This window comes from Gracilinanus agilis, chromosome 2, assembly GCF_016433145.1.
Source record: "Gracilinanus agilis isolate LMUSP501 chromosome 2, AgileGrace, whole genome shotgun sequence".
NCBI lineage: Eukaryota > Metazoa > Chordata > Mammalia > Didelphimorphia > Didelphidae > Gracilinanus > Gracilinanus agilis.
Genome location: NC_058131.1, coordinates 238,769,766 through 238,790,925, shown reverse-complemented (window position 1 = coordinate 238,790,925; position 21,160 = coordinate 238,769,766). Strand labels below are relative to the sequence as shown.

Below are 21,160 nucleotides of genomic sequence, written 5' to 3'. Positions count from 1 at the left end.
TGAGCGAGGGGAGCCAGCCATGTGCGCCAACGGGAGGGAGGGGACTCTTGCCTGACCCAAGCCTTGACTTCTAGCACATGCATGCCTGGCTCCAACAACACCCCACCAAAGCCTTTGGTCCAACCCCTCACTCCCTCTGACAGCAGCCCCATGTGGCGTTTCCATCCTGGACAGGCTCAGCTCTGGCTGTGACAGCAAAAGCACTCTCTGCCCAAGGGTGTGAGCGGGGGAGGAGGGTATACTGACCTTCAGGTCCCTGTGTACAATGGCATAGTGGTGAATGTATGTTACGCTTTCTAATATCTGATGGATACAGTGACTGCAAAACAAAACAGGGATGTGGGGAGGGAGGAAGGCAGGCAGGCAGGGGAGGAGGGTCAGGAAAAAGAAGGGTAAGGAAGAAGGGAGCAGCAGGAGAGATGGGAAGAGAGGGCATCCCCAGGGGGCAGGAAAGGAGGAAGGCCAGTCCCCACACAGGGAGGAAGAAGAGGAGGAGGAGGAAGAAGGAGAACAAAGAGGAACAGTGGGCAATGGGAGATGTATAGAAGGAATCCAAACACCACATCAGAGAGGGGGCAAGTCCAGGGACCCAAAGGGTGGATTAAATGAGGAGGGGGTGAGGGAAGAGTGGCAAAGAGAGGCCCAAAGAGAGAAGTGCCAGAAAACAGAGAGACAGAGGGAAAGGGCAGGGAGGGAGGGAGGGTGGATATGGGGGAACGAGAAAAGGAGAGAAACAATGTTTTGAAAGCTCAGAGACCACAGGTGTTATCACAAGGTGTGCACAGATGGCTGTTAATGGTGAGGGGTAGGGGAGAGATGGGGACCTCTGGTGAATGGGTTGAGGGTGAGGTCACAGGCTCAAAGAGACAGTGCGGGAGGAAAGGAACTCAAGACCATACATGCATCTGGGACCCAACAAGGATGGGCAGGAGAGCTCTGGGCCAATAAGGTGAGCCAAGTCAATGAACCAATAAACATTTATTAAGTGACTACTATGTGCCAGGCACTGTGCACAGCCCTTGGTTAAGGGGCTGAAGGGACTGTCCTTCTTCCAACTGGATACTTACTTGTCTCTAAGGACAGAGGCCTCCTAAGGAGCAATCAGAAGGGCCCCTCTTCGAGGTTATGGCACTGGCAACCCTCCTATAGCCCCTTAATGCCAAGTCTGGCACAGCACACACTGAGATTCTGCCTAGCACCCAGCACAGAATAGGGGCTCAGCAAATAGGCACTAGATGACTTTTGAGGAACTCTGACAAAAACCCTAGGAGAATTGGGGTGGATGGAGGAAGATGTATCTTCTTAAACCCATTGTTTTATAGAGATGGCACAGTGGACAGAACCCTGGGTCTGGAGTCAGAAAGACATGAACTCAAATTCCCCCTAAGCCACTTACTGGTTGTGTGACCCTGGACAAATCACCTAACCCCTATATACCTCAATTCCCTATTCTGTAAAAAGGACCTATTTCTCAGGGTTGTTGCAAGAATCAATTGAGATGATAACTGTGAAGTGCTTAGCACAGTGCCTGGCACATACTATGTGTTACATAAATGTTAGCTGCTACTACTACTACCACTGTTATAAATAAATTGAGGCCCTGGTTGAGCACCCCACAGAGAAAACTGAAACCAATAGAGATCTAGGATGAAAGACGGGGCTATAAACTACCCAGTCAAATTATTTATGTACATTCTTATTTGTTTACCTATTATATCCTACTGTCCCATAGTAAGTGCTTAAGAAAGTGCTTGTTAGAAGGGCAGCTACATAGCATAGTCAATAGAGAGCCAGGCCTAGAGATAGGAGGTCCTGGGTTCAAATATGGCCTCAAGATACATTCCAGCTGTGTGACCCTGGGCAAGTCAATTAATTCCAAATGCCTAGCCCTTACTGCTCTTTTGCCTTGGAACTAATACTTAATATCAATTCTAAGACAAAAGGCAAGGTTGGGTTTTTTTAATGCTTGCTGACTGACTTATTACTACCACAATGTCAAATCTTTGAGCAGGGATTATTTTTCATTTTATCTTTGAACCCCCATGTGCCTAGTACATGCCACTTAGCCACCTGCCTGAGGAAGGTTAAAGCAGTCATTCATTCATTCATTCATTCATTCATTCATTTTCCAGAGTTAGAAACAAACTGGTTCCTCTGTTCATGCCTCATACTTCAGTCCCAAAGATGCCACTCACCAACCAGCTCTGGGCATCCACAGAGCTCAGAAATGATTTCTAAGTCGTGTCCTCCAGGTCTACTTTCTCCTCTAGTTCCTACAACTAGCATCATGATCAGAGAGGATTCATGATATGCCAAACGGGAGGGCAACTGGCCAATCTCTGCTGAGCTCAGCTTCCTGACTCCTGCCCTCAAAGTACAGAGGGGAATGGGGCCAGCTCAGTTTCCCTTTCTGTTTTGCTTAATAAAAAGAAATTCCGTTCTTTCTTCTTTTATTAAGCTCAGAAGCATCCATACTGTCTAATGAAAATGAGCCTTCACTGAAAACATGAGCATCCAGTGTCTCCATGGGGCTGAAGATAATCTCCTTGAGGGAAGGACCATTTCCCTTTAGTCTGCATCCTTTGCACCTTCAAGTTATGATGCACCAGGATGGGCAAGCTTGGATGGGTTATGCTAAACATTGTTGGAAAGAATTTCCAAATCTATGGGAAAACAGACCTCTCATAGTATGGGACTCTACCCAGTGCCTGACTTTTTTTTCTTTTTCTTGACTCTAGATCTATGATTTCCCTAGTGTAAAGAATTTCCAGTGAAAAAACAGTCTCTTCTATAGGCAAGTGTCAACTGTAGAACAATTTATGGTCTTAGAAAGTTTCCTAGAATACTGAGAAATTAAGTAACTTGTCCATAAATGTCAGAGGCAGGCCCTGAACCCAGGTCCTCCTGATGCCAGGGTTAGCCCTCTATCTACTTTACCATGATGCCTCTCATGAGGTACATTTGTTGTTGTTCAGTCATTTAAGTCAGACCAAAATATTTGAGGTTTTCTTGGCAAAGATACTGGAGTGGTTTGCCATTTCCTTCTCCAGTTCATTTTACAGATGAGGAAATTAAGGCCAACAGGCTTAAGTGACTTGTCCAGGATTATACAGCTAGTAAGTGAGGCCAGATTTGCACTTAGGTCTTCCTGACTTCAGGTCTTCCAGTCTATCCAGTGTATTTCCTAGCTGCCCCATGTGTTACATGGTAAACATTTAATAAACTCTTGGTAAATTGAGTTGAACTGAATGATTACAACGGTTGAGAGAAGGAAGTGTTGGCAATAATGGAAAGGCTGTAGGATTAGCAGTTCAGAGCTGGTAAGGCTCCCCGAGGTCATCTAGTACAATCCCTTACTTTCACAGGGGAGGTTGCTAAGATCCAGAGTATTGGGGGAAGGAGAAAAGAAGGGTCCGCTAACACCTTCCTCCATCACCCGCTTCACTTTTCTGTCTTATTTCATTAAATGGCATTGGACTGGGGACAGGAAATGGGTAGAAATAGCCATGTGTTAGTATTGCACCTGGGGAATCCTAACCTCACCCAGGGTTTCCCATCTGTGAATCTGGCTCCTGCTGTGGATAGGGGACAGAGCTGCAGCATTCTTTGTTTACCTGGATGTATGTATCCCTATCCCATTGTAGAGACAGAATGCTCTCTGCTCCAGGGTAGGAGTGAGAGTAGGGGATGGAGGCAGAGGTACCCTTGGGGGTGAAGCTAGTCACCCTGCCCCAAGGCTGATTGATCATCCTATTCACTCCCCACCATCAGCTCTTACTCCATCTATTAATCCAAGAATGGTTTCATCTGGCACTAGGGAACCCTTGATTAAGAAGAGTGACCTTGGAGCCCTAGTCCTGAGGGAGACTTGCCTGTAAATAAACTTGGGAAGACTGGATTTGTACCTACTGGGTACCAGCCTAGTCCTTTCTGCTATTATGTCACGAGCTCTAAGCTGAATGTCTACCCCTAAGAAACTTCTCTCAGGAAATGTCAAATCCAGCTACTACAACCCCTCCAAGAATCAGCTGATCCAAGACTTAAAGAAGTTAAAAGCTAAAAAGAAGCCTTAGAAGTCATCTGATATAGCTCTTCATTTTACAGAGGGGGAAATTGAGACCCAGAGGGGGGAAATGACTTGCTAAAGGCCACATAACTAGTAAGGTTCCTAGGTGGCATAGTGAATAGAGCCCCAGACCTAAAATCAGGAACGCCAGAATACAAATCTGTCTCAGACACTTACTAACTGTGTGACTCTGGGCAAGTCACTTAACTTGTTTCCTAACCTGTAAAATGGGAATAATAATAACACCTACCTCCCAGGATTGTTATGCAGATCAAATGAGATAACAAATATAAGAGTGATTAGCACAGTGCCAGGCACATTGTAAATGCTATAGAAATGTAAGCCACTAATATTAAATGGCAGACCTGAGATTCACAGCTGGGTCCTCTTTCTATTGCTTGGCCAATCTCTTCCCTGGCTTTCTCTTCCTGCTACTGAGTCAGGCAGATGTTCCTGCTCTTGCTACATTTCATCTGCTGTCAAGTGGCTCATGTTGCCTCAGGTGCTGAGCTGCCATACCAACTCAAAACAATCCAGTGACAAAAGAAACCAAACAGACCCCTGCCCTCTCTCAGCACAGGCAGGCTACCATGGGGCTTCCAAACCTCCTGACAGCCCGGGTTTCCACTCCCATTGGGACACAAGCCCTGGACAGGAATTCCCTCATCCTTCTCTAAGAGTCTCCACCAAGCCCAGACATGTACGGTATGTCCTGGGGAGCGAGGATGCCTAGAAATGCCAGGTGGGATTCCAGAATCACAGTTGGGGACAGGGGGCCTTGGCTCTGAGCTTAGCACTAGCAGCCATGCTGGTGGCTCTGGCTGTGATTCAAAGCTTCCCCATGACCCAGCCCCTTTGCCCAGGTAATGAATGGGTTAATGTTGCACAGGGACAGACAGTATGGGATTAAGGAAACAGAAAGAAAAGTAGATGAAGGAGTGGGGGTGGGGAGAGAAGAAGGGTGGGCAGGAGGAAGAGTGGGAAGGGAAGGGTTTCCAGACTCACCTGGCATCAGCTTCACTGTAGTACTCTCTTGCCACAATGTCTTCAAAGAGCTCTCCACCAGTGACCCTGGAAGAAAGGGCCAAACAGGCAGAAGAAATGTTACTTGGGCCCCCAGAGACCAAAGGCTACACTTGTTATCCTTCGGGAAGAATGGGAGCAATGGAAAGAGCTAGAGAGACTGGGACTAGATGAATTCAAAGGTCCATCCATCCCTAATCAATCAACCAATCTATCCATCAAAAGGCTTCGCTGAGTGCCTACTAAGTGCCAGGCACTCTGCTGGCATACAAAAGCAAAATGCAACAGGCCCTGTCCTCCAGAAGCTTAAATTCTCTCAAGAGAGACATCACACCCAATACAGGTTTAAACAAAATAAACACAAAATTAATACTGGGTCATGTCATTTGGGACAAGAAGGGGATCACAGAATCAATGAAGTCCTCTTATAAAAGATCTACCTGACCAAAATCTATGATTCTAAGTTATGAAGAGCTAGATTTTGAGCAATTAGAACTGTCCAAAAGTAGAACGGACTACCTTGCCAGGATACCAAATTCTCCAGCACTGGAGCCTTTTGAGTAGAGGCTGGATGACCCTTTGTCTTGGGTGCTGTAGGGGGCAGTGTGTCATGGTGGATCAAAGCACTGGCTATAGCATCAGAAAGACTCAAGTTCAAATTCTACCTTGGACACTCTGTAGCTGTGTGACTGTGATTACTTAAATCCTATGGCCTCAACTTACTCAATGGTGAGGTGGGAATAATCATAGGAACACCTACCTCCCAGAGTTGCTGTGACACTCAAATAAGATGATGTATAAAATGTGTCATGAACATTAGAGCCTACAGAAGTTTCTGAAGAGATAAAATATATTTTTGCAGCTTGCAAATTGCTTTTTTCTCATTCCAGCCTCATAACTGCCTTGTGAGGTAGGCCCAAAGGTATTATGGTTCCCCTTCTGCTGATGAGCAAACCAGAGCTCAGAAAGGTTGGGAGACTTTTCCATGGTCACACAGCTAATAAGTATCAGAGCTACAATTTTACCCCAGCTATTCCTGACTACAAGTCTGGTGGCCCTTCTAGCAACCCAGAGCCTCTGGGTCAATCACAGAGTCAGGACCCCTGGAGAAGAGTCCCAATCTTCTAACCTCAAATCCGCTCTCCCCTGAAGCTGAGAAGCTTCTGTAGGAGCCAAAAGTCAGAATCCAAGAGTTTTATTTAGACCACTCAGGGATTTATGACTTCCAGTTCCAGGGCCATAACAGGGGAAAAAAAGCTACCCACTCCGTGGTCTGTAACTACAGTGTATTGCCAGAAGGTGCAAAGCCAGAGGTTTCTGCCCATCGGTTCTCATCCCACTCTGCATCCTCGTTGCTCCCTGGCAGCAGAGGCCATGCCCTTTTAGGGAGACAAGTAATGCCCCAACAGTGGAGCTGGGTAAAAACCCTGAATGTCAATAAGAAGTGAGTATAGGCCTTTCACAACAGCCTGTCCATATGCTTCTTTCCCTTGGGCTATTGAGCCACATCTGGTGTTCTGTCTACATCATTGCCAGCACTGATGACCAATTCAGCAGTAATCATTTCAAAAGGCAAATCAATCCAGAGGAGGAAATAGCTGTCTGGAGGGGCTGCTGGGTAGCTGATAGGAGGTAAGTCCTGAAGAGGATCCCCTCTATGGCAGCTGTACACTAGCCAGTGAATGCCAGAATCTCAAGAGTTGAAAAAAAGTCCCTAATCTAAGTACTCCTGAAGCATAGCTCTTTCTTGTCTCCCAGTGAGTCTGTTTCATTTGCAGACCACCCTAACTCACAGAATTTCCCTTTATCAGAGGTCTTTAACAGAGACTAGATGACCACTTAGCAGGTATGTGTAGGGAGGATCATTGTTTAATTAGATAAGAGTGGGACTACCTGGCCTGACAATCCTTCCAAGCTGAAAATTCAGTGATTCTGTGACTCTATGGTGTAAGCCCAAGTCTTCCTCCCAGAAGCTCTATCCATTGCTTCTTGCTTTCTTAGATCAAGAGGGATGTGGAAGGGGTAGCAAGATAGTGAGGTGGATAGGGAGCCAGGCCTGGAGATACAAGGTCCTGGGTCAAATCTGGCCTCAGACATTTTCCTAGCTGTGTGACTCTGGGCAAGTCATTTAACTCCCACTACCTAGCCCTTACTGCTCTTCTGCCTTGAAACTGATATTTAGTATTGATTCTAAGATGGAAGGAGAGAGGTTTTAAAAAAAGAGCGATGTGGAACAGAACTGGAAGTCAGAAACCAGGTCAGGATTGGCATAAAGGATGTCATTCCCTGGCCCTCAAGGTGCTCATTTCACTGCATCAATAAGTGCCCAAAGGCTAGCAGCCCACTATTACATACATGTACTCCCTTATTCTACATTAAGTTACCCTAGAGTTCTTGGAGTAAATATGGAATATATATGGGACAGTTTTATAGCAACAGGGAAGGGATACTGGTACAAGGTCTTGTTGGGTACGTGTGGCAGAGTTTTGTTAAGAAGGGACTTTCTCGTATCACTCACCACTGAAAGGGCTCACTTTGTTGTTCTGTTCTGTTCTGTTCTGTTCTGTTTTTTAAACCCTTACTTCCTGTCTCAGAATCCATTTTAAGACATAAGACCAGCAAGGGATAGGCAATGGGGGATAAGTGACTTATCCTGGGTGATGCCCCAAAAGGGCTCACTTTGCAGGAAAAACTGGGCTAGAAAGGGCAGGTGTGTTTGAGTTATGTGCTCCTCTTTCCATGATCTCTGCACATCACATCTTTCTGCACGGGGTTCTGATCTTTGCAGAGATGGTCTCATGCTCGGAAATGAACCAAACTACTTTATAGCCATTCTTCAGAAAACAGGCTTTGCCTTGCTCATTCCCCCTCTCTTTCCTATCTTTGGTTTAGCTTTTCCTTCCTTATCCTTCCCCTACTGTTTTCTCTGATGAGCACATTTTCCAAAATGAGGCAGGATGACCCACCAGGGAAGGCTTGCTCAGAAATAGCCCCACTTCCCACCTATGCAGACCCATTCCCCCTGTTCCCTGGGCTCCCTCAGGCTGTTTGCTGAAGGGAAGTCAGGAACCCTGCTAGTCCAGCCTTGGGAAGAGACCTAATTCCAGATGGCAGATCCAGGACATTCATGCAGCAGCTCAAACCCCACTCCCCACCCCCCTCCTTCTAAGCAGAACCTCAGGTTAGAGTCTGTGAATACCTGGGAAGGAATAAGAATTCTTGGGAGACTTCTCCGTGTTTCAGTGTTGATGCTTGGACCTCAAGCTATGGATTCTGCTGATGCCAGGATAAATCTGGGGGCAGGATAAGGAAGATGGCAGGAAGATGCCAGCCTCCTGAGCTTCTATGGAGCAGCATGTGAATAATGCCAAGTGCCTTGTGGCCTCTGCTGACTCCTGGGCAGCCCTGGAGGAAGCCAGGCTTGTAGCAACAGTATATCAAGCAAAACTGAGAGAACCCTTCTCCTAAGGCAGACCAGTGGAGGCTGGTGAAGAAGGGAACACCAAGAGGAAGGAATATTCTCTGGACTCTAGAGTATAGTCTTATAGCCAGTGTTCTCCTTGGACTGTGCCCAAGGTAGCCAGAAGAAATCCCTTTGCAGATCAGAGCTAGACAGTCCTACTTTTAGCATCTACTCACTGGTTCCAAGGCAGAAGGTATGAAAGGGCAAATTTAGGTTTGATTTCAGGAAAAATATCCTAACAATCTCAGCTTTCCACAAATGGCATGGGCTCCTTAGGGAAGTCACAACTTTAGAGCTGAAAAGAACCTCAGTCCAACCCCCCTCATTTTACAGGTGAGGACACAAACTGAGAGAAAGAAAAGTGATTTCCCCAAGGTCAGAGGGCAGAATCGGGATTTGAACCTGGCTTCTCCCAACTTCAAATTTAGTGCTCTTTCCATGGTACCACATTGTCTCTGGCTCAAAGTCTCACTGGAAATCCTGGAATTACCCCCCTGGGGGGTAGGGATGGGATAGAGAACAATTCTTCCTGCTTCCCCTAGGCCGACTCTCCCCACCTCTTTACTGAAAATCCTCAACTAGCATATGTATGATCTCTTGTCTAACTTTTCAAGTTAAGGCTGAAATCTTTCCAGACTCTAAAATTCTGATTCTGTCATTTGTTTGTGTGTATGTGTGTGTGTGTGGGGGGGAAGGTATATGGAGAATAGCCCTTTATGATGTACCCTTAGTTAGCTCCTTGACTCCCAATTAGATGGGAGTGAAGGATCTATCAAAGTCAAAGTCCTGCCCTTGGGTGGAAGCAGTGGACACTATGGGACACTGCCACACACCACCTGCTGCAAGTTTCTCAAGCTGATCCTGGGGATTCTGAGAGTTCCTGCTTTTCTTTATCTGCTTTCTCCTTCCCACAAGACTCAGGGTTGCTCCTGGAAGGCCAGAACTACAGAATACTTCCCAAAAGATCCCAATGCCCTAGTAATTAGGGTCATGGTTTCCAGATTCCTACCTCTTCCCATTCCCATGATTTATCTCTTGATCTGACAGAGCCCTGCTTTTCTGATATGTCTTTGATGCTGATGTGGAATAATTTAGGTCTAAGCCAGGTTCTAAGAACCCCAGAGTAGTGCGTTGATTCAGCAAGAGACAACTCACTGCAGGGGTGTTGTAATCAAACCAGACTCCATTCTTCTGCCCCCTGAGAGGGCTCTATTTCAGACCTCAAGGGTCTTTAGGAGTCTCTTGGAAGTGGAACCAATCCAAATGAGATATGAGGGTAGAAGAGACACCATTGGGTTGCTTTTTTAAAAAGTTGTCACTGGCCCTTCACACCCTCTGACCCTGAGCCCCAATTCCTGTCTCTGTGGCTCACAACTTTCTCATCATCACTGTGTTCTGCCCCCTCCCCCTATTTCAATCTCTTTCCAAAACTGTGCTGAAATGTCTGGGACACATCCCTTTAAGAGTTTCTTTGGGGTCCATTGGAGCTGGGGTGATAGAGTTATTTGGGGTCCTCTGAATCCTGTGAAGTTAGAGCACTAAGGAACTAGCTCCCCTTGCTTTGTGTTTCGCATGCCCATCCTATCAGTCCCCCTCCTTTTCTCCTCCCCTCTCCATCCAGGCCTGTCAGAGGCTCCCTCCCACCAGCAGCCCCCTCACTGTGCTCTGCCCTGTCATCTCATGGAACGAGCCCTTCCACAGCAACAGTCCCGGTTCTTGCTTGCCCCCGCCCACTCGCATCCCCCATCTTCTCTGCACCAAAAAATATCTGCAGCCATTTGTTTGCAAACCCAAACTCCTGGGACATTTCTCCCTCCTTGACTTTTAGGCCAGCTCTCTCCTTTGAGGAACTGTGTGCCACCCATAGCATCTCTACAAGAACCAGGAGGAAAACAAGTGAGCACCAAATCCTGGCCAGCTGGTGGAGGGGAACCAGGGATTCAAGGACATTGAATGGTCACAGGTCTAGGCATTAACCAGATATCTGGTTGGAACCACCTCAAGAAGGGTAACCTAGCAATTACACCTTGATCCCTTTAATAACCAGGCTCTCAGGCTGTGGTGAAGGGAAACACTGAATTTGTCATCAAAAGGACTTGTGTTCAAATCCTTGCTCTTCCATTTACTCCCTTTTTGTGACCTTAGGCAATCCCTTATCCTCACCAGGCCTCAGTTTCCTTATCTGTAACATGAGAGGTTGGGACTAAACGATTTCTACAGTCCCTTATCCTCTTCCTGATGCCCCCAAACAACCAGGATCTTATGAATGACAAAGATCTCTCTCTCTCTCTCTCTCTCTCTCTCTCTCTCTCTCTCTCTCTCTCTGTCTCTCACACATACACACACACACGCAGACATGCACACATACACACATGATATCTAGCTCTCAAAGAAGGGTACACTAATATGGAGGCAATGCCAACTCTGGTAGCAATTTCTGTTTCTTTTGTCCTGAAGAGCCTTAAGAGTACAAAGGCTAGGTCCATGTCATCCTGGCCCACATTAACATAAGTTCCTAAGACTATAACTTCCCACTGCTTTGGGCAACAAGTATTTTTGGAAATAAAGAGCTAATGTTAGCCTCTCTAGAAGTTTTTTTTCAGTTCATATCCGTATGTGTAGAGGCGGGGGAAAAAGAGGAGTCCAGTGAAACCATAGCAACGGGATGCAGGGAGTCAGCCACTGCCACCTGGACCAATGGCCTGGAGGTTCCCTTCCTTTTTTTCACGTGGAGGCAGGGCCATGCAGGGACATGCCAAGGTCTATATGCCTCCCGCTCCAGGGTCTCAGTGCGGCACTGACTCACACAGAACAGCTAAATATAGCCTGCTGCTTAACAGGAGCTGTCAGGGAGCAGGGGGAGATAAGATCACCCGGCTTCTATATCTGGCAGGAAGTGAGAGGCAGCTGAGTGCCTCCTCACCAGCCCCCAGACACTCATTCGAGCTGGGGCAAACAAGTTGTTCTCTGTGGCAGAGCCCCCATATGCACACCTGCGCACACACGAACCCCTACAAGGTACAGGACCCCTACGAGCAGAAGCCAGGACCAAGAAAGGCAGCATGGTGTCATTCAAGAGGTGCTGGTTTTGGAGTCAAGGGACCCAAGATCCAGTCCTAGGTTTCCCACTTGCTCCAGGGTGACATTGGGCAGACAACTTCTTTGAACCTCAGTTTTCTTAGGTGCCATCAGAGAGCCATTACAGCTCTCAATCTATGATCAAGGCAAGAATGACAAATTCCCTCAGGAGGGCTCTTAAGTAGGCATTTATTCTACTTAGGCTACTATTTCCACTCATTTCTTGGTCAAGAACTAGTTGCACGTAGGGAATGGATTTTTTCAGACTTTGTCTCTGTCCGATCTTAATTTTTTTGTAATCTTAATGAAACTGGGAAAATAAGGATGTGATTTAAGATGGAGGGAATAGTGAAGGTTAGGATTGGGGCCAGTCTTCAGGGGCAGGGAGAGATGAAGGGAAAGAGAAAGGGAAGAGGAGAGGAAGGGATGATCAGCAAGAAACAGAAAGATGAGCATTGGAGGTGAGGAGAAGGTAGGAGGGAGGTGAGTGAAGATGCCAGATGTGTCTTCCTGTCCCCAGGATGGGAAAGCCCTGACCAGCAAAATAGGAAAGGTATAAAACCAGTCCCTAGAAGGAGGAATCACCATCACATCCCATACTTGCGTGACAGAACGTGACTTGTCTGTTCTGTGGAAGCTGATTATTCAGCAAGGGAAAGAGCTAGTGAGGAAAGAGTAACTGCATGTGAGCTCTGGGGTCACCAGAGAGTTCAGTGCTAGCATCCTCGGGACCACCCCCTCCACCCCTTCCCACCCCCAGCTTCAAACAGCTTTCTCCCATACTTACAGATCAAACACGAGGTAGTGGAAGCCTTCCTCGGAAATGCTGTCATGGAGACGAACTGTGGAAACAAAAGATATAGGGCATATGAGGGCGAGCCATCCATTACCCAAGTAGCTCACTGCTGGAGCTGGCTGGTCTGCCAAGGAGACCCAGCAGGGGAATGTAGGCATGGCCGTCAGAGAAGAGCACCAACACTCTGATGGACAGAAACTTAGTATATGAGTCCCCAGGAAAGTAAGGCCTTCCTGTGTGATGCAATGAAAAGACAACCCAATGACCTGATTTGAAGTCAAAGGGCCTGGGACCAAGTTCTGCTTCGATACTTACTAGTCATTCAATGTAAGACAAAGCATTAAGTCTTTTTAGGGCTCAGTTTCTTTCCTCGTAAAATGAATGTCATAGATGCAGAGCTGTAAGGGGTCATGGCATACAATTCCTTTATTTTACAAATGAGGAAACTGAGGCCAAAAGAGGTCTGACAATTTGTCCAAGTTCACGCAGCTAATGAGTTCCAGAGTCATCATTTGAATCCAGCTCCTCTGACTCCAAATCTTTCTGCTATACCAGGCTACTGTTATATATGCCTTTTGGATTTCTTTCCAGCTCAGAAACTATGATCATGGAAGATCCACTTTTCCTTATAATAAGATCTTTAGGTTCTGGGAGCAAGAACAGAAAAAGGGTGAGGGTCAGTGGAGAAGCTCAGCCCTGAAAAAGGCTAAGCACCAGTTCCTCTGTTTGAGGAAACGAAATCCATGAATGACCAACTCATGACATGGATGTCTACTTATTAGAAAGCGTCTTATTTCTAGGTATTTTTCTTAAAAAATACTGAACTCTCACTTGAAAAAAAAAAGGATTCCCAGAAGTCAGTGGCAAATGTCCCTGAATTTTTCTCCGTGTTCCCATGGCCACCTTCCTTTTTCCCACCATTCAATCTAACTGAGTCAACATTTATTATGAGTCTGCCTGTAAGAGACCATGTATTTGGCTCTGGAGATACAAAGACAGAAATAAAGCCTGATCTCAAGGACCTTGTGTTCTTACGGAATGGCTGGTAAGGCAGGAATGATATGTACACAGATGAGTAAATACAAAGTATATGTGTCATACTCCCACCAAGGTGGGCTCAGGCAATTCTCTAAAGGACAATCCTTTATACACTGCATATGTCCAGAGAGATGTGACTCCCAAAGGCTGAGCAACCTCAGAGTCTGAATCTACACACAGGTGACAAGAGAGACATGTCTGACTTTGGAAAGACTTCAGAGGAGAAAGAAGTCAAGTTTGAGAAAGATGGGACCGAAAGTAAGGTATGGACTTTGGATGGCAAATAGGAACCCTTCTCTGAGCTCCAGGCTGAGGAAAGCCAAGCTTCAGTTCCCAAAGACTACCAAGGATGGAGGCCTTCTTGGATGAGATTTTTCTCTCCTTGGTTAGGCTGAGAGTTCATGTTACTTCTAAGTGGAAGTACCACAAATTCTAATATGTTCTATTAGCTAATCTAATCTGTCTGTTTATGACTTGTTTCAATAAACAATTTTGCTCAATAGTTTTAGATAATTACATTCTCTCTCTCTCTCTCTCTCTCTCTCTCTCTCTCTCTCTCTCTCCCCCTCCCCCCTTTCCTTCCATCTTAAAATCAATACTGTGTATCAGTTCCAAGGCAGAAGAGTGGTAAAGGCTAGGCAATGGGGGTCAAGTGACTTGCCCAGGGTCATACAGCTGGGAAGTGTCTAAGGCCAAATTTGAACTCAGGACCTCCCATCTCTAGGCCTGGCTCTTGATCCACTGAGTCACCCAACTGCCCTCCTCTTTTGTATAATAATTGGCAAGGAGCTAAGCTGCTAAGTAAGCTCACCCTTACCTTTCCCTATGGGGCAACCAAGAAAGGTTTTTTATCTTGAACCCACAAACAGCATAATGCCTCTAGCCTACAAAAATTCATTTGATAACTCTCTTGAGAATCACAGAATAAAGGATGAAGGGCCAGCCAAATCCCTCCTTTTGCTTCCCACAAAAATAGAAAGAGTGGTCTTCCCCGGAGACAGAGTGGACCAGATCCTAGATCATATCTAACACTGGCCGCTTCAAGCCCAGTTCTTATATTTAGATTATGCAAAGTAAATGCAAAATAAATTTGTGTTTGACAATTAGGGAGGGCTTTGTGTAGATGTGACATGTGAAGTCAAGCTTTGATGGAAATACTTTCCCTCCCCCTCCCACTTCTTGCTTTTCCTCCCTTTTCTTTTCAGGTTCTGTCATTGGCTTTCCTTCTGGGCACCATCATACCATGGAAAGAACCCTGGACAAATAGATCACCTGGGTTCCAACACTGGTCCTATCACTAATCAGCTGTATGACCTCAGATAAACTCCTACAGCCCCAATGGGCATCAATTTCCTCATCTATAAAATGAGGTCAAGATGATCTCTAAAATCTCTTCCAGCTATAACGTTAAAAGTTGAGTTGACTTTTCAACACTAGATTTCCTATTTCCACCATTGTCCTCCAGTGCCAAAGGTGACTGTCCATGGATATCAAGGAACACAAGAGTTTCCTTAGGGGATTCCCAACAAATTAGACATGGCAGAAGATTGTAGGATCATAGGGCTGGAAAAGATCTGAGAAGCCATCTAGTCCAACTCCCTTATTTTACAGATAAGGAAACTGAGGCCCAGGGAGGACAAGTAACCTGCTGATGATTATAGAGATAGTAAGCAGCTGAGGAGGGATTAGAACCCAGGGGGCCTCTGACTAGCACTTAGCTGAGTCACCTGAAATTTGGGAGTACTTATTGAGCTGGAGAATCTTTCACCTAGCTACTACTATTATGGGGGGGGGGGGGTGAGAGAGAGAGAGACAGAGAGACAGAGAGACAGAGAGACAGAGAGACAGAGAGACAGAGAGACAGAGAGAGAGAGACAAAGACAGAGAGAGACAAAGACAGAGACAGAGAGAGTTGGAGGAGGAAGAAAATGATGAAAAATCATTACCACAGCAGTGTGCTCACCCAGCCCCATCACTCCTACTTCGATGTGATTGTCTTTTGTCCTTGTAACCAAATATACCTGGTTATTCTGGGAACGTGCTGTAAGTGGCGCTCAAGGCCCTCTCTTCCCTCCCATTTGGAAGTGGCACCCCTATTTGGCTGGCTCATCACTTCTAAAGGGGTGGGAGCAATGAGCCAAGGGCTATCTTTAATCACTTGTGCTCCTGAAGTTAGATTCTGGCTCAGCATAAGAGGGGGAAAAACTTTCTAATAACTAGAGCTGTCCAGTAATGGACTGGGGCAGCCTTGAAAGGCAAGTGAGCACATCTTCCATGGAGACAACTGAACAGAGGCTGAATATCCATCTGACCAGGTTGCTAAGCAGGGAATTCTGGCCTGGTTGGGAAGGTTAGAGCAAAGGGCCTTTTCCAATCCCTTCCAACTGAAAGATTCCTTAATTTCCTATCAGTGCCTTGTTTTATACCAGTGCCAAATGAGGATTTGGAAAGAGGTCATTTAAAATGTAGATATGAAGAGAAGGAAAGAGACAGCAAGGACAGGTAGAGAAAAACAAATGATTTAATCATCCCCTCGCTCTTCCAAAGGCTCTGCCTTTTTTCTAGAATATTTGATTTCTCAGTGTCCTGGACCCAGATATTTCTGGGAAGAGGAGAATCCCCAGGTGTCCCACTTAGTTTATCTGTGCCAAGAAGCCAGCACACTCAGACACTAGCTGGGTGACTCTAGGCAAATCACTTCACCCTGTTTGCCTCATTTCCTCATCTGTAAAATGAGCTGGAGAAGGAAATGGCAAACTTCTCCAGCATCTCTGCCAAGAAAACCCTAAACGGGGTCATGAAGAGTCAGACATGACTGAAACGACCGAACACCAACAAAAAAATCAGCATACAGAGTAGAGTCCAAGAAGGATTCAGATCCCAAGTTCATAATCCTGAGACTGAACCAGAAGGAAAAGCATCACGGATCTCCAGTAGCTCCATAGTGTCCACCAGAAAAGTTGTAAATCCTTTGTCTGGCATTCAAGGCTACCCACAAACTATGTTTTTAGCGTTACCTTTGTAAATATCTTGGTTTAGACTAATGGTGAGTATTGTCTAGCTATTAATGGGAAGCCTACTGCTGAGAACTTGGGAGCCAGAGCATCAATAGAGCACTCTTCCAAGGCCTTCATCATTCTTTGTTGCTCATCTTTCATTTGCAAAGAGGACAAATGAAATCATGGGGTGATGACTCAACTAGTGTGTGAATTGGATTTACATGAGACAGAGTGGAACAAAGTTGTCAGTCTCACTCTGTCTTCCAGAGTCACCAGAGTCTAGTGGCAAGACCAAAGTCAAGATGACTGGTGATCATAGTATAGGATAGGATGATAGGATGTTAAGAAGGGGGTTCTCAAAACTAAAAAGGTCGGGAACCCCTTGGGATAGTGGAAATGAGCACTGGACTTGGAGTTACAAGATCTGAGTTCAAATCTCAGCTCTAATACTCTCTAAGCTATGTGACTATGAACTTCTACTCTCAGAGCCTTGGTTTCCTTATCTGTGAAATGGGGATAATAACAATGACACCTCACATCATTGGTGTAAGGAGAATGCTTTGTAAACTTGAAAAGTATTAAATAAATGTGAGGCATTGTTCATCTGTGCTATCAAGAGGGTCAGGGCCAAAGCCAGCACTCTACTTGGGACAAATGGATGCAGCTATACCCTGCAATTTCTCTAAACAAGCAGTAAGCATTTACTGAATGCCTCCTATGTGCCCAGCACTAAGTTAAGCACCAAGAATATAAAGACAACAAGAAAACAGTCAAGAAACTTGCATTCTACCAGGGTAGACAACACATACATAGAGAACAGATACAAGGGAATTTGAAGTACAGAGGAGGCAGCAGTCCTTGCTGCATCTTCCAATAGATTATAATCTACTTTGGAGCAGGAGTTGTTTCAGTTTTGCACTTATACCACCAGTTTTCAGAGCAGTAATATGAGGCAGCTAAGTGGAGCAGTGGCTAAAAAAGGGCTGAGCCCAGAGTTAGGAAAACTCATCTTCCTGAGTTGAAACCTAGCCACAGATGCTTGCTAGCTGGGTGACCCTGGGCAAGTCACTTAACCCTACTGACCTCAGTTCCTCATCTGTACAAGAAGCTACAGAAGGGAGGTCATGAAGAGTCAGATATGACTAAAATAACAGAACCACAACAACTCAGAGCAGTTCCTGGCACACAGGAGGTACTTAATAAATGCTTACAGATCAGCTGATCAATAATAATAGTTCACATTTATAAATATGGGGCATTTAGAGGCAGCTCAGTAGATAAAGAGCCAGATCTAGAGGTAGGAAGTTCTTGATTCAAATCTGGCCACAGACACGTTCTAGCTGTGTGACCCTGGGCAAGTCATTTAACCCCTATTGCCTAGCCTTTCTTCTACCTTAGAACCAATACACGGTATTGATTCTAAAACAGAAGGTAAGAATTTTAAATAAATAAATCAACAATATGTCATTTTAAGGTTTGCAAAGTACCTTAACATACATTATTTTGTCTGAGCTTCCCAATAATACAGTGAAATAGGGACTATAGGTATATTATCTGGACAATCGGGGCCATCCTAAAGTGGAAGGGGTCACCTAGAGGAAGGTTAAGTTCCTCCTCAAGTAGGCCTTTGGGTAAAGCCTACAGGATGTAGGAAAGGGTATCTGGTTCTGGGATGGGCTGGAGGAGGCCTTAGAGGTATTTCTCAATTCCAACAATCAAGAGTTAGGTGTGATTGTATTACTGTTCAGTGACTTTTGTTTGTTGGCTTTTTTTAAAAACCCTTATGGTCTGTCTTAGAATCAATGCTGTGTATTGGTTCCAAGGCAGAAGAGTGGTAATGGCTAGGCAATGGAGGTTAAGTGACTTGCCCGGGGTCACACAGCTAGGAAGTGTTTGAGGTCAAATTTGAACCCAGGACCTCATATCTCCAGGCCTGGCACTCTATCCAGACTACCCTGCTGCCCCAGTTGGTTGGCTTTTACCAGCCCTGATTCCATTTCTAGAGCTGCCACTGCCAGGTAGACAGCAAAAATATCCCAACTACATGGCGACTACAAAGTTCTATCAGATGATTTTACTCAGCCAGGGAGGACAGGGAGGTGGAGGATGCAAGGTCCATTCATAAGCTATTAATGTTTCCTCTTCAAGACTAGATTTAGAAGAAAAGAACCTGGAATCAAATCCTCCCTCTGCCACTTACTATTCCATGTAACCTCACACAAGTCATTTCATTTTGCTAGGCCTCAGTTTCCTCATTTGTAAAATGACAGGAAAAATGTTGGCTGAGATGACCCTAAGGTTGCCCCCTTCCAGCCAGCTCCAAAGCTGTGATTTGAACCCTATAAAATAATCCTCAAAGAGGCACTCCAAAATGGCTGTGTTGCTTGGGATGTTGCTCTGCTGGTACAGGGGTTCCTGGGAAGAAGTGACTCCTCTCCCACACCTCCAGAACAGCCACTTATTTCAAGCACCAACAGGCAGCTGGGCTTTGAGCTTTGTCCCCTTTTCTCGGCTGCTTTCCAATTCGTGTCCTAATTTCTGACTGGCTGTGAAGCGTCCTCCTTCTCCACAGCCCTCCCCCCTTCCATAGGGTGGGCCTGAGAGAATGATGTTAAGTTGGGAAAGCATCTGCTCGGGCTAGCCAGCAGGAATGCAGGCTGGACGCCCTCTGCCTCATCACCAATCATGCAATAGGGACCACGGGGCCCAAGAAGGATGCCCCAGGAGGAAAGTGAGGCAGAGTTTTCCCACCCTACAAAGCTGTCTCACTTTCCCCAGGGCAGCTTTATCCAATGGGAAGACACGGTCTCTAAGACTCAGGAGCCAGGTCTAGTCCCAATTCTAATACTAGCTAGCTGTGCGAACTTGGGCAAACTGCTTCACTTTCCTGAGTTTGGGCTGCCATCTCTATAAAATAAAAGGGTTGGTCTAAAAGGAGAGGAAGTGTCCTAGAAAGGGCAGAAGGCTGAACTTGGTTCAGAGGGCCCGTATTGGAATCCAGGTTCTGATATTACCTAGGTAACCTTGAGCAGGTGACTTCACCTCCTCATTAATTGGGAGTTTTGGAGGGAACATTTTATTTGTTGGATTTTTTTTGTTGTTGTTTTTAAAGACTGAATTTCTCTGTCTCACCCAAGCTGGAAGTTCCATGGCTATAATACTAATCCTCTTGGAAGATTTAACTCCATCTTTTTTTTTTTTTTTTTTTTTTTTTTTTTTCCTGAGCTGACCCGGTTCTCCTCTCCGTAGGCAGTCAGTGACTGGAATCCCTGGGGCTTGCCATATTGCGGTTGGCCTTAATGATGACAACCAGATCAGAGTTGGCCTTACTGCAGTTCAGAACTCCTAAACTCAAACAACAGGCATCCCTACTTTCCACAATTGTAAAGTGAGGTGGCTAGATCAGACAAGATCTAGGGTCCCTTCTAGTTCCATATCCATAAATATCCTTTGACCAGATGAGTTCTCTAAGGGTTCCATCAAGTTCTAATACTCTGTGATTCTCTGAATCACCCCCATTTCCAGCTTGGTTACATAGTACCAAGGCAGATTCTTCTCCCCACCAGCTAAGGAAAATCATTCTCTTCACTAGCTCAGTTTTACTTCTGTTCTGATCAAGCTGGTTCTATAAAATCAATGAGGCCTAACCTCTGACTGAGGAAGTAGATATGATCCAGGTGTAGGAACCAAGAAAACCTAGATTCAAATTCTGCTTTAGAAACTATTGGTGTGTGACCCTGGGCAAGTCATTCAATCTCATTTAATTTAACCCAATTAAACCTCCATTTCTTTAGCCATAAAAATGAGGACATGTATAGTACATACTACACAGAGCCAAGAAGTGGTACAAGGGATACAGAGTCAAGAAGACTCATCTCCCTGAGTTCATATCTGTCTTCAGGCACTAGCTGAATGACCCTGGGCAAGTCACTTAATCCTGCGTGCCTCAGTTTCCTCATCCATAAAATAAGCTAGTGGCAAGCCAGTCTAGTATCTTTGCCAAGAAAACCCCAAATGGGGTCACAAAGAGTCAGACGTAGTGAAGCAACAACCACCATTGCACAGGGAGATGAGAAGCAAATGAGACAACATATATAAAGCATTCAGTAAATCTTAAAAGTGCTAAATAAATGTTGTTATCAGCACTGGAGGTTATTAAGCAGAGATTGCATTTGTCTATTTGGTTAGATTCTAAGGAATTTGGGAAGACCAACCAATCTCCCCCCTTCCAAAACAATCCTCTTTAGGCTGTTCTGCTCCTTAGAAATACACATTAGAGGGGGCAGCTGGGTAATTCAGTGGATTGAGAGCCAGGCCTAGAGATGGGAGGTCCTAGGTTCAAATCTGGCCTCAGGCACTTCCTAGCTGTGTGACCCTGGGCAAGTCACTTAACCTCCATTGGCTAGCCCTTACCACTCCTTTGCCTTGGAGCCAATACACACTATTGACTCCAAGATGGAAGGTGAGGGTTAAAAAAAAAAAAAAAGAAATATACATTAGAAATTCATCTTTGTTCATTTGAGTTGAATAAGATTTATTTGAATTTAAGGCATACATGGTTTCCAGAAATCTTCCATTAAAAGGCCTATGCTCAGAGGAGGGATGACATTAAGTCATAACTGGCTGCTACTGACATCACCATGCAGATAGATCAGTTAGAATTGTGCCCTTGAAGATCTGGGAGAGCCCCTGGAGAT

At 45.5% G+C, this 21,160-nt stretch overlaps 1 protein-coding gene across 1 annotated transcript in view; it reads right to left on the bottom strand.

Annotated features, from left to right (window-relative positions):
• The window catches only part of CAMK2B (calcium/calmodulin dependent protein kinase II beta), a 266,998-nt gene that overhangs the window by 84,691 nt on the left and 161,147 nt on the right, over nucleotides 1-21,160 (bottom strand). The window contains exons 3-4 of the mRNA XM_044659614.1: nucleotides 12,418-12,472; nucleotides 5,072-5,137 (exon numbers count right to left, since the gene is read on the bottom strand). Coding sequence (XP_044515549.1) covers nucleotides 5,072-5,137; nucleotides 12,418-12,472 — 121 coding nt within the window. The remainder of the gene's footprint in view (nucleotides 1-5,071; nucleotides 5,138-12,417; nucleotides 12,473-21,160) is intronic.